This window comes from Salmo salar, chromosome 19 (genome assembly GCF_965601325.2).
Source record: "Salmo salar chromosome 19, fSalSal1, whole genome shotgun sequence".
Classification (NCBI taxonomy): domain Eukaryota; kingdom Metazoa; phylum Chordata; class Actinopteri; order Salmoniformes; family Salmonidae; genus Salmo; species Salmo salar.
The window spans coordinates 72,159,902-72,177,391 of record NC_138309.1 but is presented as its reverse complement, the minus strand read 5'-3'; the positions used below and the strand labels follow the sequence as shown (position 1 = coordinate 72,177,391).

Here is a 17,490-nt window from a genome sequence, read left to right as displayed (position 1 = left end):
GCGAACGAAACTGAAGGGAAGCCACCGTCTAAAATTACAAACGTAACATTGGAGGGGGACGTTTTTATAACTACAGTGCCTTGCAAAATGATTCATCCCCCTTGGCGTTTTTCCTATTTTGTTGCATTACAATCTGTAATTTAAATAGATTTTTATTTGGATTTCATGTAATGGATATACAAATCCAAATTGGTGAAGTGAAATGAAAAAAAATAACATTTCAAAATATAAAAAAAATGTAAGGTAATATATATGTATTTATATTTATATTTGTATATATATATATATATATATATATATATATTATATTATTTATATATATATGTATTCACCCCCTTTGCTATGAAATCCCTAAATAAGATCTGGTGCAACCAATTACCTTCAGAAGTCACATAATTAGTTAAATAAAGTCCACCTGGGGGCAATCTAAGTGTCACATGATCTGTCACATGATTTTAGTATATATACACCTGTTCTGAATGGCCCCAGAGTCTGCAACACAACAAGGGGCACCACCAAGCAAGCGGCACCATGAAGACCAAGAAGCTCTCCAAACAGGTCAGGGACAAAGTTGTGGAGAAGTACAGATCAGGGTTGGGTTATAAAAAAATATCCAAAACTTTGAACATCCCACAGAGCACCAAAGAGGCAACAAAGAGACCAAAGAGAACCCTGAAGGAGCTGCAAAGCTCCACAGCGGAGATTGGAGTATCTGTCCACAGAACCACTTTAAGCCGTACACTCCATGGAGCTGGGCTTTACGGAAGAGTGGCCAGAAAAAAAGTAATTGCTGACAGAAAAATTAAACAAACATGTTTGGTGTTCACCAAAAGGCATGTGGGAGACTCCCCAAACATATGGAATAAGGTACTCTGGTCAGATGAGACTAAAATGTAGCTTTTTGGCCATCAAGGAAAATGTCTGGCACAACCCAACACATCTCATCACCCCACGAACATCATCCCCACAGTGAAGCATGGTGGTGGCAGCATCATGCTGTGGGGATGCTTTTCATTGGCAGGGACTGAGAAACTGGTCAGAATTGAAGGAATGATGAATGGTGCTAAATACAGGGAAATTCTTGAGGGAAACCTGTTTCAGTCTTCCAGAGATTTGAGACTAGGACGGAGGTTCACCTTCCAGCAGGACAATGACCCTAAGCATACTGCTAAAGCAACACTCAAGTGGTTTAAGGGGAAACATTTAAATGTCTTGGAATGGCCTAGTCAAAGCCTAGACATCAATCCAGTTGAGAATCTGTGGTATGACTTAAAGATTGCGGTACACCAGCAGAACCCATCCAGCTGGAAGGAGCTGGAGCAGTTTAGTCTTGAAGAATGGGCAAAAATCCCAGTGGCTAGATGTGTCAAGCTTATAGAGACATACCTCAAGAGACTTGCAGCTGTAATTGCTGCAAAAGGTGGCTCTACAAAGTATTGACTTTGGGGGTGAAGTTTGTCTTCTTTGTTTCACAAGAAAAAATATTTGGCATCTTCAAAGTGGTAGGCATGTTGTGTAAATGAAATGATACAAACCCCACCAAAATATATTTTAATTCCAGGTTGTAAGGCAACAAAATAGGAAAAATGACAAAGGGGTGAATACTTTCACAAGCCACTGTATGTCTCCAGAAGATAAAGCATTGCTTACAAGCATTAGCGAGCAATTAAAACATATGGATCTATTGCCTGGGCAAACGGGGGAGGTTCAAGCCTTAAAAACAGGAATGGATTACAGTAAAAAAAATGGAAAAAATACGATAAGATAAAATAAGATATTGAAAACTACCGTGGCCTCCCTAAAATACACTACAGAGAGGCTACGATATGTTAATAAAACAATGAAAGCTGAATTACTTTGTCTAAAGTTCAGAAGTATGAAGAATAATACTGTTATAATGGAAATAAAGGAGGATGAATATGAACACTATCAGTCAATGGAGGAAAAATACAAGGAATTCATGAAACATAATCTCAAGATGACGGACGAAGAGGTGGATACAATTGATTTTCAAAGGGCTCACCATTTCGGGTGGCAGAGCGGAGGGAAGGCCCCGTCCGATCGTAGCTATGATAACTCACTACAAAATGAAAATTGTCTTGTTACATTAGGGTAGGGAATGGAAGAACACCCCATTCTCTATGAATGAACAATTTTCCCATGAAATAGTGGAGAGACAACGTGCCTTGTACCCCACTTTCAAAAGGCTCCGAGCAGAGAAGCAGAATGTTTGTCTAGTGGTCTAAAAATGTTATGTAAACAACCAAATGTTCAAGGACTCGAGTGATAGGTAACTCCTACTGAAGTAGTCCCCGATACACATTTGCACCCCCTTACATAGTACAATCGTTTGTGCACTCTGAACTCTCAAAGAGCGAAACGCTCTGAATTTATGAAGGGACAATCTGACAATGATCTGAGTTTATGAACGCCCGGAGCACACTCTGGCACGCCAGATTAAATTAATGATCACAACCATAGTATGAACCAGCCTTTATTCTTAAAATCTTTGGTTGTTTAGTACATGGCCTCACATGCAAATTCTTAAAGAGATGGGTGGGGCTAAAGCTTAAGAGGGTGTGAACGATGCTGAATGGGTGTAGACAAAGAAGAGCTCTCCAGTTGCTGTACCAAAACATTCAAAGGCCAAATTCTCAAAAGTGAGTTTACGAGTTTATCAACTTTCAAAGAATAATTACTTTCCCATTGTTCTTCAACTGTAGTGTATGATATACCATTTTCTAGCTCTTAGTCTATACTTTTATCCAATGTAAAAAACACAATTTCAAATGTTGCTACTTAAGACTGAATCAAGCCGGTTGATTACAATTATGGATTAATTTGTTTTTTACAAAAACATTTTGCTATATGATGGCCTTTAAAAAAAAAGTGTATTATTGATTGTTTTTTAAATCATGCGGAATGGAACTGTGGACTTAAAATAAGGTTGGACTTATGGTTAACCTATCCTTTTTTTATTTCAGCAATATGGAACTTTGGACTACAAGATGGGTAAGACCTTTTTCTTTTTGATTGTTTATTTATTTAATTTGAAGATTGCACAGTAGTACATTAGAAATACCAAGGTAGTTTTTTGTTTAATATGATACAGCCTAAGTGTAGAGGTCGGGTATATTATGACTTAAAAGCTGTTATATAGTGCAGCCCTTGTTCACGGATGTGAATCGGAACGATTAGCTTTTAAGACTAAATGTAATAAATATGAATAGATCTAAGGTAGAGCAGGGATAAAGGATTATATAATTAAAAACCTGCCTAGGTTCTCTTTTAAAGTAAGCCTATATGATTCTAAAATAATTGGTGTCATTATCCTTTGTGACAAACCTCTTCAAGATTAGGAGAGTTTGTCACAAATTTAGCCGGAAACTGTCACCAAAATCACCCCAGAATGAGAGTTCCTTCGAACAGGACAGTACCTGTGTGTTTGTTTCTCCGTCCTGGTCCACCCAGGCCAAAGGCGAGGTCAAGGATAGCAGGGTTCGGTACACAAATCAGATTCTCGGTAGGTCTAGGTCCAAACGCCAACAGGTAAGTCCAAACAGTCCAGCTCATACATGGTAAATCCAGCTGATATATATTGTCTCTTTCTATATGGTTCAAAGATCTCTTTCTATATGGTTCACCTTCCAGCCCTTCCTCTCCCTGGTTTGTCTTGACCCCTTATCTGTAGGTTGGTCCCACCTTCTGAGCGTTTCCCTTGCTTCTGGGAATTGTTTTGGCGGTCGGCCATTTTGTGATCTGTAGTTCTGATCGGGGTGACCATTTTAATGAGAGGGCAGAGCCTGTTAATCAGTTCTGCTCTCACATATCTGCCATTTATCACTCGACACACTTCTTTGCCACACCTTTTACATTAAAAAAATATATCTTAATATAAAAAATGTAAAGGGAACATTTAATGTTTCGATACACACTGGAAAATGTATTAGGTTTTGTCAAAATTGTCTCTATTAGTGTGTGGCGGGCTGGTTAACATTGGGATAAACTGATTAAAGTTAATGGTAGAAACAACACAATAACTGGCTTATGATAGCACTTCTCTAAGCGAGAGGTATATTATATATTTCTATATGTTATTTACGCTACATTTTATATTCTTGATCCTAATGATATAGGCCTAGGTGTAAAATAGCTGAGGTGATAAAGAAACGACCCTGGAATAAAAACAAAATGTGTGTGGGTGGAGAGAGATGTTGTTTTTAATTAGTATTTAAAAAAAATGTAACCTATATTTAACTAGGCAAGTCAGGTTTACTCGCTCTCGATTGTCAGTACTGCATGTATTCTTGGCTATCGTGCCATGACTGTGTCAGGGTTGATTGTAAGTTAAATTTAGGCATTCCTTTATGGGTAGTGTGATGCTTAAGACCGGCAGAATCTATGTTCCTTTTTCGTTCTTTGATTTTCTTGGAATAAAAATTGATATAATAAGGACTACATTAAATATGTTTTGCATGTAATGGACATAAAGAACTGGTCTTGCGATATAGGTAATTTTCTCTTCATTTTTTCATTTTCTTTTCCAAAGAATTGGATCCAATGAACTGAGCAGGCTGGGCTGACATGCTTATAGCCTTGCTAGGACTTTCTAAATATGAGCATGAATTTATAATATTGTGCAATTATTAATTCTATTAATATGATATATTATTGTTATTATAGATTTTTTGGACTGTTTTCCATGTTTTTGATTAGTTCTCTTAAAAAGCATACTCATAGATATGTAATAGACCTATGGGGCTTTGAATGTGTTAGTGAAGGGTGGCAGTATTTAATTATGTTATCATGGGACTGCCCATACTTCCCTCTGGCCTACGTCATTTGGCGGCCAAGGGTTTGCCTTAGGACGCAAAGGTGCGTCATAAGTCAGGGAGATGGTCTGATAGTCTTAGTGACAACAGACCTAGAAATGGGGGGAGGTTTTAGTGGGTGGAATATTAGGACAACTGGAGGTTTACAAAGTTGCAGCTACAGTATGCTTAACTGTGCAAATATTATAGTACAGCTATATGGACACTTACAGACGTTGCTCAACTAAAAGTTTTGTGATCATGCTGCGGGACTTAGAGGTAATTTGTCGTTTAGTACGGTACCCTGCGTCACTACTTCATTGCTCCAGACCAGCACAAGGGGGAGTTAGAGCACTGATTATGCTTTTGGGTCCCAAGGCGCTACTGTGACTCTAACTGACGACATAAACCAAAATAGAAACTGATAATTGCACACGACTTCAGTATTAATTACAAAAACTGGTGATACACTAAGGTTTTTATTCTAAGAGAAATCTAGACTACAATTAGGGTGTGGAAATGTTAGCATTATTTTGCTCTTACTTTAGTACTGTAGCCTACTCCTGACCGGTCATGTTGTACAGTGCCTGAGTGGCGCAGTGCTCTAAGACACTGCATAGCAGTACAAGCTGTGTTGCTACAGATGTTGGTTCAATACCAATGCCATCCTCGACTGGGAGACCCATGAGATGACTGTAGGTTTATGATTTCTCTCTCACTAAAAACAGAAATAAATCATTCTAAATAACAAACTGGCTTTATTTACAAATAAGTAACAATAATCTCCAAAATATTGTTATTTTTTAAACAAACGATTATTATTAATTTAGAATTATATAAAAGCCCCTTGGATATTCGCACAGATATATTATTAACCCTGTTATTAGCAGGACAAAATATATTAGGCATGGCTCCCGAGTGGCGCACAATGGGATTGCCTTGCAGTTCACCAGCTTTATCCAATGAGATAGTGGTGAGCGCACGAGGTTCAAGGCACGAAGGCTGGGGGCACGGGATGGGCCGCACAGAAGACGGACCTAGCCCATGGGGAAGGAAGGAGGTTTTCTCCAGTAGATTTTCCGTTCCTCCTGAAAGCCCTAATCTGCAACTTAAATGAATAGAGTTCCAGGTCATTGTGCTACAGTATGTTGTTACAGCATAATCAAAGTGAGGACAATCGGGGATATGCTGTATACTTATGGCCTATTGTAAGCTGAAAGTCACACCATTCCAGTACTCCTCAACCCGCCCCAAACTCCACCCTTATCACAGTTACCATACAAAAATTAGCTGTTTAGCTATAAAAAAAAATTACATTGCGACTAAAGAGAACAGATTAAATGGACATTGTTTTCATCAAGCCAGCTTCTTTCTATGGTGATACCCGTTCCAGGGTTAGGACCATAACCGCGAGAGGACTTGAAAATGAGCTGGAGCTAAGAGGATCACCAAAACTAAAGGTATTTAGCTCAGCTCTGTCAGGAGGAATGGGCCAAAATTCATCCAACTTTTTGTGGGAAGCTTGTGGAAGACTACCCGAAACATTTGACCCAAGTTAAACAATTTAAAGGCAATGCTACCAAATACTAATTGAGTGTATGTAAACTTCTGACCCACTGGGAATGTGATGAAGGAAATAAAATCTGAAATAAATAATTCTCTCTACTATTATAATGACATGTCACATTCTTAAAATAAAGTGTTGATCCTAATTTTTACTAGGATTAAATGTCAGGAATAGTGAAAAGCTGAGTTTAAATGTATTTGGCTAAGGTGTATGTACATTTCCGACTTCAACTGTATGTAGCAGAAAAGCTGTGTGTCCTCAGAAGAGGGGGAGTGGTGGATGGGTTAATAAATAAAAATAAGTCTTCACAATGATGGTGAAACTTTCAGAAATTTGGGGATTAAGTGGGTTACAATCTTCCTAGAAGTCCCACAGGGTTGACGGAGGGACATGTCAAAATACAGAATTTTTGCACTTTAGCAAGCCTTTATTCATATTAACAATCAGATTTGTAAAATTCTCATTTAATATAACAGGCTTTTAATATTCAATATAGGTGCACAATTTCTAAATAAAATATCAAACGACGCAAAGGGCACTCTTTTCGTGGAATGACCCAGAAACCATCACCAGAAACCCCCATATCCCAATTTGTGCCACTCATAAGTGAGAAACCTACATTCCAAGTATTGACCAGGTTATAGAAAAGAGCAGAAGCTTTGAACTGTCCATTCAGTCCCCAGTCCTACCTACCTACAGGTTATAGACAATTTGCTATTTTAGTATTTCTCCAGTAGGTTTCCTCAAGGAAAAAGCCTCCACTTCTATCTCAAAGATAATAAAACAAAAACACAATAGTAAATACTACAGTAATGTCCGCAAAACACTACAGTAAATACTACAATCTGTAAAAACACTACATTAATTACTAGTTTTATCCCAAATTTCTTCCAGGTGTGCCGCACTTTAAAGTCCACTCAACTCACATAATAACACTGTGTAAGCATTTTGTTAAGTTGGCTTTTTTATAGTGCATAGACATAAGAAGACCAAATGTATAAGATGAAATAGGTATTACACATAGTAGACATCAAGATATCAAGTGTTGAGCATTAATCAATGTTCTCAGATATATGCATAGGGACAGATGGAGAGAGACCTCTAGACATTAATATACCGTAAGCCTTGAAAATAAAAGTTCTACCAAAACTAATCTGAACTATAGGGTGGATCTCATATTGACTACTTTCCATTCAACCTTCCTCCTCCTCCCTTCTCTCTCCGTCTATTCCTCATTGACTCTCTCTTTCTCTATCCATCCTCTCTCTCTCTCTCTCTCTCCCCATCTCCCTCCCTCTTTCCTTCCACCCTTCTCTCCGTGGCTCTTGGTATTAGTGTCACCCAGTCACTTCTCACTAACCACCCCATTCAATTTCATCCTGCGGAGACGATACAGAAACCATTACGCATAGAGCAAATCACAGTGTGTGTGTGTGTGTGTGTGTGTGTGTGTGTGTGTGTGTGTGTGTGCTATGGTATATGTGGTGGGAGTGTTTGATTGTTAAGGCAGTTATGATAACAACAGTACAAACCATTTCTTTATGCCGACATTAATTACTTAGTTTAACAGATTCTTAAATTAATAGGATTGTTTCAGAATCTCATTGCTTATAGGTCATATGTAAAATAATGGTTTTAATACAATGAATGTAATATGTGTATAATAACTTCAGGCAGGATAATGTGATACACAGAGGTGTAAATTATTAGGGCTTGAAGTTATGCTTTCATAATAATTATAATTGTACAAAGAGAAAGAGAAAAAGGGACTAGATCACATTAATCTGATTTCTACTTTATAGTGAAACAGGGCACATCAAATAGTTGTTCTGCCCAATCCAACATCAAGCTCTAAACATCTCATTCACAGGCATAATGAACACTCTCTGATACGCTTTGCCAAACCAATCTGAGAGATCAGTGTGTGCGTGCCTGTCTGTCTGCCTGCCTGCCTTCCTGCCAACCATGCTCCCTTCCCCAGCCCAACCCTCCAGCCATCCTTCGACCTCTTGTGATTTCAACATCATTGTGACATCAATGTAACATAAATGAAATATCAGCTCACATGGATGCTGTGGCAGTCAGTACAGTGCAGTATAGCTAGATGGATACTGCACAGGTCTGATGACCTGACCACTCTCAAGCTTTGATCCTGTTTGACTTTCTATGGTCTATCATTGTTTAAGTAACTTGCGTCCTCCATAGAATAGAATGATTAAAACGGACATTCCCATTCAAGGCAATATTCATTGATTACATTTACTGTAAATTCTGGTGGCCATATTGAGTGTACCCATATTATAGTCATTATATTTCTATGGTGTGGTCTGTCCACCCCCAGCTAAAATAAAGACTGGTTTATAATAGCAATCAATGTAAGAGCTATCAGCACCGTGAGGGACACTGATAGAAAATACAGAAATAGCTGGGCTGAGGACGGATTTCCCTTCACAAGCTACCTGACAGAATGGGGGGAGAGAAAGTAAACAGATAAGCTCAATGTTAGCTATCCAGCAGTGCAGTGGATGGTTGCTTGTCTGTCTGCCTGTTTGCCAATATATTCAATCCATCTGAATAGTGCATTTCAGGGCCAGACTTAGCATGGCTGTACTATCTCCCTCTGCATCACTGTTGCCTTATCTGTGTTCAATATTCTACAACACTGTGTGTCTACGGGACGATAAATAAATAATAGATGAGTTATGGCGTTGGTAAAATAAGCTGAGCGAGATATAGTACATAAAAGGTAGAAGTTTTTGGGGGTTTGTGTGTATGTGTGTGAGCGCGTGCCTGTCTGTCTGTCCATGCATTCATCACTCTGTATGTTCATTACGTCTGTCTGTCTGTCTGTCTGTCTGTCTGTCTGTCTGTCTGTCTGTCTGTCTGTCTGTCTGTCTGTCTGTCTGTCTGTCTGTCTGTCTGTCTGTCTGTCTGTCTGTCTGTCTGTCTGTCTGTACAGTGTAAGTCATGAATGGGAGAGAGTGGAATTCAAAGAAAGAAAGAGGGGAAGTCGGAAAAAGAAAGAAAAAAGAAAAGACAGACACAGAGCAGGAGAACGAGTGTGTTTGTGGGATCAGGGTGGGTCTGGGGTGAGCAGCAGGACACAGAAAACACTGGGTGAGTCTCAGAAAAGTCATTAGTAGTGGCATTTGAAAGTGGTGGCGTGTCAATGACACAGAGACTAGCTCGCAGTGGGAGAGGGTTTAGGGGCCAGGAAGCATGGGAGTAAAGGCTGGGGGAGTGGATTGGGACTCTCTGGGGCGACTGGTGTTATTAAAAACTGTTCAACTAGTGAGTTATACACATGCACAAAAGCACACAATAAAGCATGCACACACACAGACAGATGGACAGACACAGACACACACAGACTACATTTCAAATATACACGTCTAATGTACATTGTACTTTAAGGTGTGTAATGCTAGATTTAGATCAAGAATCATAGGGCTGAAAGACAGTATTATCACCTTTCTTGGGCTCATCCCAAATAGTAAACTAATAGGGATACAACTTACTCTAAAATGTGAAAAACAAAAAAACACAGTATGCAGCACCCCTGCACTATTACCACCATTACATTAAATGGGGAATTTGGCTGAGGCCCATCTGTTGTTTTAGTCGAACATTGTGTTTGGGTAATAGTCTCTGAATGTGTCCCAAACGGCACCTTATGTCCTATATAGTGCACTACTTTTGACCAGAGCCCTATGGGATGATTTGATGGGCCCTAATCAAAAGTAGTGTACTAAATAGGGAATAGGGTGCAATTTGAGACACATTCATTATCTCATTTACATTTTACATTTTAGTCATTTAGCAGACACTCTTATCCAGCGCGACGTACAGTTATCTCGGTCTCCACACACTGTGCTATGGCTGGTTGCTGTAAATCTGTCCAGCTCATTAGCGCTGACACAGGGAATGCTAGCAGCCCACCTGCTCCCCTTCACCCTCTTTATAGCACCACAAATTAAACCCACAATTACAGCACGCATGCCAGCGCACGTGCGCACACACTCCTCCTTTACAACTCCTCAATTACACCAGCTCTTTCCCATTCCTTCCATTGTTACTTTTTTCCTCCATGTCCTTGTCTCTGTATCTCTCTACATACCACATCTCTCTACTTTCTCACTCCCATCTCTTTCCACTCCTTTCTGTTATTTTTCCTCTCCGTCAAACTAGTTCCGTCTCTGTCCATCCCCCTCCTTCTCTGCCTGTCTGTTTTTCTCTGCAGTCAACTTCAGGAACTAGCTTATCGTCTCAGAGTTGCTGATGGAAGTCATAATCTGTGATTGGCCGGCTACTGTGGCACGTAGGGTGAGTGACAGGTTGATGGAGTGATGTCGCAGCGTATTTGCTTTGCCCGACGGAGGTCACCGGAAGTCGCAGAGGTAATGAGGCCATAAAAATGCGGAGGACAGAAAGTTGTTGGAGGAGGAAGAGGATGAGAGGGAGGGAGGGAGGGATGGAGGAAACAAGATAGAACAGGGAAAGAAGTCACAACACCCTCACTGCATCATCTCGTCCTCGGCTCCCCCATGGCTTAGCACTGAGTATTCTGTGAGCTACAGTTGGTGCCCGGAGAACATGTATCATACACAAACATGGCCTGAGATAATGTTAAAATTATTTGATGAAGTTCATGAATTGCCTGGCTGGGACAGTAGAAATGTGAAAAGAACAGTGGAAACACTCCTATGGATGCATAGTGACACTTCAGTAAACAGGCATTTGCCATGGTTTATCATGAAATAAATAATGGCTTGGAACACGATTTTAGGCAATCAGCATCCAAGACCGGAACAGTCTAATCAAAATGTTGTTATGCTGTACCTACAGCAAGGACAACCTGCCTTGCCTGCCCTAAAGGCCTCTATCTATTCAAAGGTATAATTGCAGCAATTTGTGGGCTCCCGAGTGGCGCTGTGGTCTAAGGCACTGTATCTCAGCGCAAGAGGTGTCACTACAATCCCTGGTTCATATCCAGGCTGTATCACATCTGGCTGTGATTGGGAGTCCCATAGGGTGGCACACAATTGGCCCAGTGTTGTCCGGGGTAGGCCGTCATTGTAAATAAGTAATTGTTCTTAACTGATTTGCCTAATTAAATAAAGGTTAAAATAAAAAATATAACCTTAGCAGCTCTTTGTAACTAGAACCCTGAGATAACCCCAAATAATGCAGAGAAAACCCTGATAGAACCCTCAGACAATCCTGAAAAAACAGAGAAACCTAAAACAACTCTTCACTCCACTCATAGGAGGAGGTAAAGAGGGGCAGGCTAAACAGCCCCCTCTTTCTCTGAATTGATTTGCTTGACTTTATGGATTGAAGAGGAAAAATCCCAGTGGCTTTGAAGATTTGGAGAAGACTGGGGATAGGCTATGCACTCAATATAAACACAACACGATATATGTGTGTGCGTGGCTGAGATAGATTTCAGCCTCTGTTTGAAGTTCCAGACTCCAACATTCTACTCTACTCTGGCAATTACTACATATCAACAATCAGATGGGGAAGAGGGCAAAAAGAAGGGAGGAGGGAGGGAGGGAGAGAGAGAGGGGGATAAAGAGAGAGAGAGAGAAGGGGGGTGAGACTGCCCCCCTTCCTCTCCTCCTTCTGACCAGAGAGTGAGGGAGACTGTAAGAGGGAGATAAATAGAGACTAAAAGAGGGAGAGGGAGGGAGGGAGAGAATGAGAGGTGGGAGAGAGAGACTGAAATAGGAGGGAGAGACTTAGTGGAGGTAGTAGCCTGAGAGAGAGAGAGAAAGAAAAGCTGTAGTGGGAGAGATTGAGGACCACTGCAGAGGGAGAGTTTATTTTATATTTGGATAGCAATTTCGATGACTTTCTCCAAATATGAGAAGAAGAGGACTTCCAAACCAGTGGTTGGTTATCATGCAGGTCTACAGCCATTTGCAGGGCCAACTTGTTGTAAAGTTGCATGTCTGATAAGTCAAGCAATTATGAGGAGACATTGACTCAAAGATTCTCACTGTCTGTGTATTATATCGAGCAAGAGAAATTATGTTTTTTTCTTTCATAAATCAGTAAAGAATTGTCACACACACACACATAACACAAGACTTCTTGGGTCAGTTTTGCATGTCCCGCAGCAATGGTTAAGGTTAGGATTGTAAGAGGGAAACTGATCCTAGATCTGTACCAAGGGGAGACTTCATCCCACAGTGACTCCAGAGGACAATGATAGTGTTCCCCACAAGGACAGTGGGACAAGTTATACACAGTAGCTATTACACATTCCATATACATGACTGTAGCCTACCTCTGCAATGTGTACTGTGTACGGCTGGCCATGGAAAGTAGGGGAGTTGTCATTCACATCTCCTATCTGAATATTCACTGTGTCTTTGACCACCTGCGAAAGCACAAGAGGTCCTAATGTTTAATACAGAAACACACAGACAGAGAGAAACACAGACACACAATACACTTACTCTATGTATAGAATGAGGGTGGTGTCTTAACCCATAGGAATGTGTAGGTTGAAATGTCATTGTGTTTTAGTGCATCAGGGAGAGGTGTGGCAGGTAGCCTAAGTGGTTAGAGTGTTGGACTAGTAACCGAGAGGTTGCAAGATCAAATCCCTGAGCTGACAAGGTAAACATCTGTCCTTTTACCCCTGAACAAGGCAGTTAACCCACTGTTCCTAGGCTGTCATTGAAAATAAGAATTTGTTCTTAACTGACTTGCCTAATTAAATGAAGGTAAAGTAAAAAATCCGAACAGTACATGTTAGACAGGTGTCAGAGTGAGTAACACACAATCAATTAACTCCCTGACACATACAAATATTATACACACTCTATGCATAGAATAAGTGTATGAATTTAGTGTCTTAACCATTACCCATAGGGTTGTGTAGGTTGAAATGTCGGTGTATTTTAGCATTTGAACGTTGCGTGTGAGACAGGTGTCAGAGTGAATAATAGTTGGTCAGGTAGAGTTGTATCTACAGTGTGTGAGCTGCTTGACATCTAGGATGTGTAACAGTGTTGTCTCTTTGGCTCTTACCCCTTGGCTGTCACTCACAAAGAACTCCACCTGCATCTCCGACTTGGTCTGGAAGAGATGGAGAGAGATGTCAGCAAAAGCATTCATATGGGAAGGAGGGAGGGAGTGCGGGGAGGGAATGGAGACAGGGTGTGTGTGTTTGTGTGGGTGTGTGCATGCACGTGTGGGTGGTTTTGTGTGTGTGTGTGTGTGCCTGTGTCTTCTAACCTCGCGGTCCAGGGGCTGTCGTAGCCACACTACTCCAGTGTCTCTCTCCACTGCAAAGTACCTCATGGCCTCCTCTCCCACTACCCCGAAAATGAGGGGCTCCTGGTCTGGGTCCACCGCCTGCAGCTGGGTCACTGACGTGCCTGAGAAGACAGGGGTAATAGGTCAATCCCAGGAAACATTGGTTGTGTCCAAAATGGCACCCTATTCTCTATTTAGTGCATTGCTTTGGGTGAAATGGCACCCTATTCCCCAATTGGCTCTCTAATCTCCATTTAGTGCACTACTTTTTTGGCTGGCAGCACTAAATAGGGAATAGGGTTCAATTTCGGATGCAACGTTGATATATCAAGAAACAAAAAAGGCAGCCAGCTGTATCACTCGTTGCTATGCCATAATTCGAGAAAATGGAGGATGGGGGCTAGAGGTTCTTTATGGTAGATTTAAAGTGAAGGGAAGATAAGGAGCCACTGAGGAGGGGATAGGTTCTGGTAGAGTGACAAGTCACCCACACAGAGAACATGAAGGGCCATTAAGAGGTTAAAGTGTTGCTGTGTAGTGTATTTACCAGCATGGCACACACACATTCACACACACATCCACACGCACACACACTAACACACATGCACACACAGGCAGGCAAACACACACGTAGGCAAGCACACACAAGCACAGGCACACTAACATTTAGTATCCTCTCCATCCCCTCCCTCCCTCCCTCCCTCTCTCTCCATTAGATACTACTGTAGAGTTGAAGCCAAACTAAATCAAGCCTGTCACTTCCAGGCCCCGGCTGATAACACAAAGACCAATTAGGCTCCACAATCACAAACCCCTCTCTTTTTATTAATATAACCCATTTTCACCATGAAAGGGAGGCAAAAATTACTAATTAATATTACAATTTATGAACCCTTCTCATTGCATCTAATGAGATTTATGCAAATTATGCTGCTTTCAATATGAATTTGGTTGAAGACCGTGCAAATTAAGCACTTTATCTCACACTCATCAATAATAACTGCGTAAGTCACCCTATCCCGCGCACTCTCCCTCTCCAGCTCTCTCGCTCTCCTCCATTGAAAAGGAAATGTCCACTGCACGTGGAAATACATGGCTCAAATGGCACCCTAGTCCCAAATGGCACCCTATTCATTATATAGTGCACAACTTTTGACCAGGACTCTGGTCAAAAGTAGTGCACTACATAGGGAACAGGGTGTCATTTGGGATACAGATATGAGTGTAACAAATGGTACTTTCATTCCAGGATCATGTCTATACAAGCCACAGTAATGTGGAAGATTACTGTGGCTTGTATATTTTTTAAAATGTTCACCTAAAATGACATACACAAATCTAACTGCCTGCAGCTCAGGCCCTGAAGCAAGGATATGCATATTATTGGTACCATTTGAAAGGAAACACTTTGAAGTTTGTGGAAATGTGAATTGAATGTAGGAGAATATAACAAAATAGATCTGGTAGAACACAATACAAAGAATAAAAACAACCTTTTTTTTGTATTTTTTTCTACCACCATCTTTGAAATGCAACAGAAAGGTCCCAAATCTAGCCATCACTCTTGTTGTAATTCTGATGGTGCCCACAAGAGGGCAGCAGTGTATGTGCAAAGTTTCAGACTGATAACTTAAGGTATTACCAAGCTACATGACATTAGTGTGAAGTCACCCAGGTGTCCTTCACGACTTGCCCAAATGTACATTTACATGACATTTTTCTGCAAGAATATCGTCAAATATGTATACTTGGACTTTGATTTAGCTTTTCCAGGATTAGTAGCCATATTGTAAGTTCAACATTTGCAAAACACCCATTTTTCATAACTTCATAACTCTCCATATTCTTTCGATTTTGTCCAAAAGGAAAAAGCTTGCTGTCGCACAAGGTTAGCAGCACAATTGTTTGACAGATACATGGTTTACTCCCTTAAAGCCCAGCTCATTGGCAATCTAGCTAGCTTTGTTTGACCCTGATTGGTGCTTGTTTGACAAAGTTACAGTCAATCAAGTGAAGACCGCCCGTGTCATCGGCGCGCCATGAAGGCGTCACTCTCTGACCAAATTTGGTGTCCTATAGGATATACTACACTCCTAATGATATAGTGAAGTCTGGTTACGTTCTAGGATCTCTGAGGAATACATATGAATGTAATTTGACTGGTTGAAAAATAGATTCCTTTCTTTGCAAATTGAACGAGTGGAAATATAAAATCGATCGTGCATGCTATATGGACCTTTTTCGGATATGAAAAATGATTTTATCTAACAAAACGACACTTGTTATGTCATGTTATCTCTGGGACCCTTGGGATGATAAATCAGAGCAAGATTTCAGAATGTAAGTACACATTTCACCTTCAGAGTTGAATTTATCAAACCTGTTGCGGTGAAAAAAGTGTTATGTTGTTTTGAGCTCTCCTCAAACAATAGCATGGCATTTTTTCACAGTAATAGCTACTGTAAATTGGACAGTGCAGTTATATTAACAACAATTTAAGATTTCAGCCGATATACGAAACTTATAGTTGAAGTCGGAAGTGTACATTCACCTTAGCCAAATACATTTAAACTCAGTTTTTCACAATTCCTGACATTTAATCATAGTTAAAATGCCCTGTCTTAGGTCAGTTAGGATCACCACTTTATTTTAAGAATGTGAAATGTCAGAATAATCGAAGAGGGAATGATTTATTTCAGCTTTTATTTATTTCATCACATTCCCAGTGGGTCATAAGTTTACATACACTCACTTATTATTTGGTAGCATTGCCTTTATATTGTTTAACTTGGGTCAAACGTTTCGGCTAGCCCTCCACAAGCTTCCCACAATAAGTTGGGTGAATTTTGGACCATTCCTCCTGACAGAGCTGTTACAACTGAGTCAGGTTTCTAGGCTTCCTTGCTCGCACATGCTTTTTCAGTTCTGCCCACAAATTTTCTAAAGGATTGAGGTCAGGGCTTTGTGATGGCCTCTCCAATACCCTGACTCTGTTGTCGTTAAGCCATTTTGCCACAACTTTAGAAGTACGCATGGGGTCATTGTCCATTTGGAAGACCGATTTTCGACCAAGCTTTAACTTCCTGACTGATGTCTTGAGATGTTTCTTCAATATATTCACATAATTTTCCCTCCTTGTGATGCCATCTATTTTCTGAAGTGCACCAGTCCCTCCTGCAGCAAAGTACCCCCACAACATGTTACTGCCACCCCCGTGCTTCACTGTTGGGATGGTGTTCTTCGGCTTGCAAGCTTCCCCCTTTTTCCTCCAATCATAACGATGGTCATTATGGCCATACAGGTATATTTCTTCATCAGACTAGATGACATTTCTCCAAAAAGTACGATCTTTGTCCCCATGTACAGTTGTAAACCGTAGTCTGGCTTTTTTATGGAGGTTTTGGAGCAGTGGCTTCTTCCTTGCTGAGTCAGGTTATGTTGATATAGGACTAGTTTTACTGTGGATATAGATACTTTTGTACCTGTTTCCTCCAGCATCTTCACAAGGTCCTTTGCTGTTGTTCTAGGATTGATTTGCACTTTTCGCACCAATGTACATTCATCTCTAGGAGACAGAATGCGTCTCCTTCCTGAGTGGTATGGCAGCTGTGTGGTCCCATGTTGTTTATTCTTGCGTACTAATGTTTGTACAGATGAACGTGGTACCTTCAGGCGTTTGGAAATTGCTCCTAAGGATGAACGAGACTTGTGGTGGTCTACAATTTTATTTCTGAGGTCTTGACTGATTTCTTTTGATTTTCCCATGATGTCAAGCTAAGAGGCACTGAGTTTGAAGATTGGCCTTCAAATACATCCACAGGTACACCTCCAATTGACAAAAAT

The 17,490-nt window shown here is 40.6% G+C and overlaps 1 protein-coding gene across 1 annotated transcript in view; it reads right to left on the bottom strand.

The window, feature by feature from the left end:
- LOC106579432 (cadherin-23) overlaps nt 1-17,490 on the bottom strand; it is a 692,150-nt gene that overhangs the window by 515,547 nt on the left and 159,113 nt on the right. Inside the window, exons 4-6 of the mRNA XM_082965932.1 lie at nt 13,627-13,769; nt 13,420-13,467; nt 12,671-12,763 (exon numbers count right to left, since the gene is read on the bottom strand). Of these exons, the coding sequence (XP_082822058.1) occupies nt 12,671-12,763; nt 13,420-13,467; nt 13,627-13,769 (284 nt within the window). The remainder of the gene's footprint in view (nt 1-12,670; nt 12,764-13,419; nt 13,468-13,626; nt 13,770-17,490) is intronic.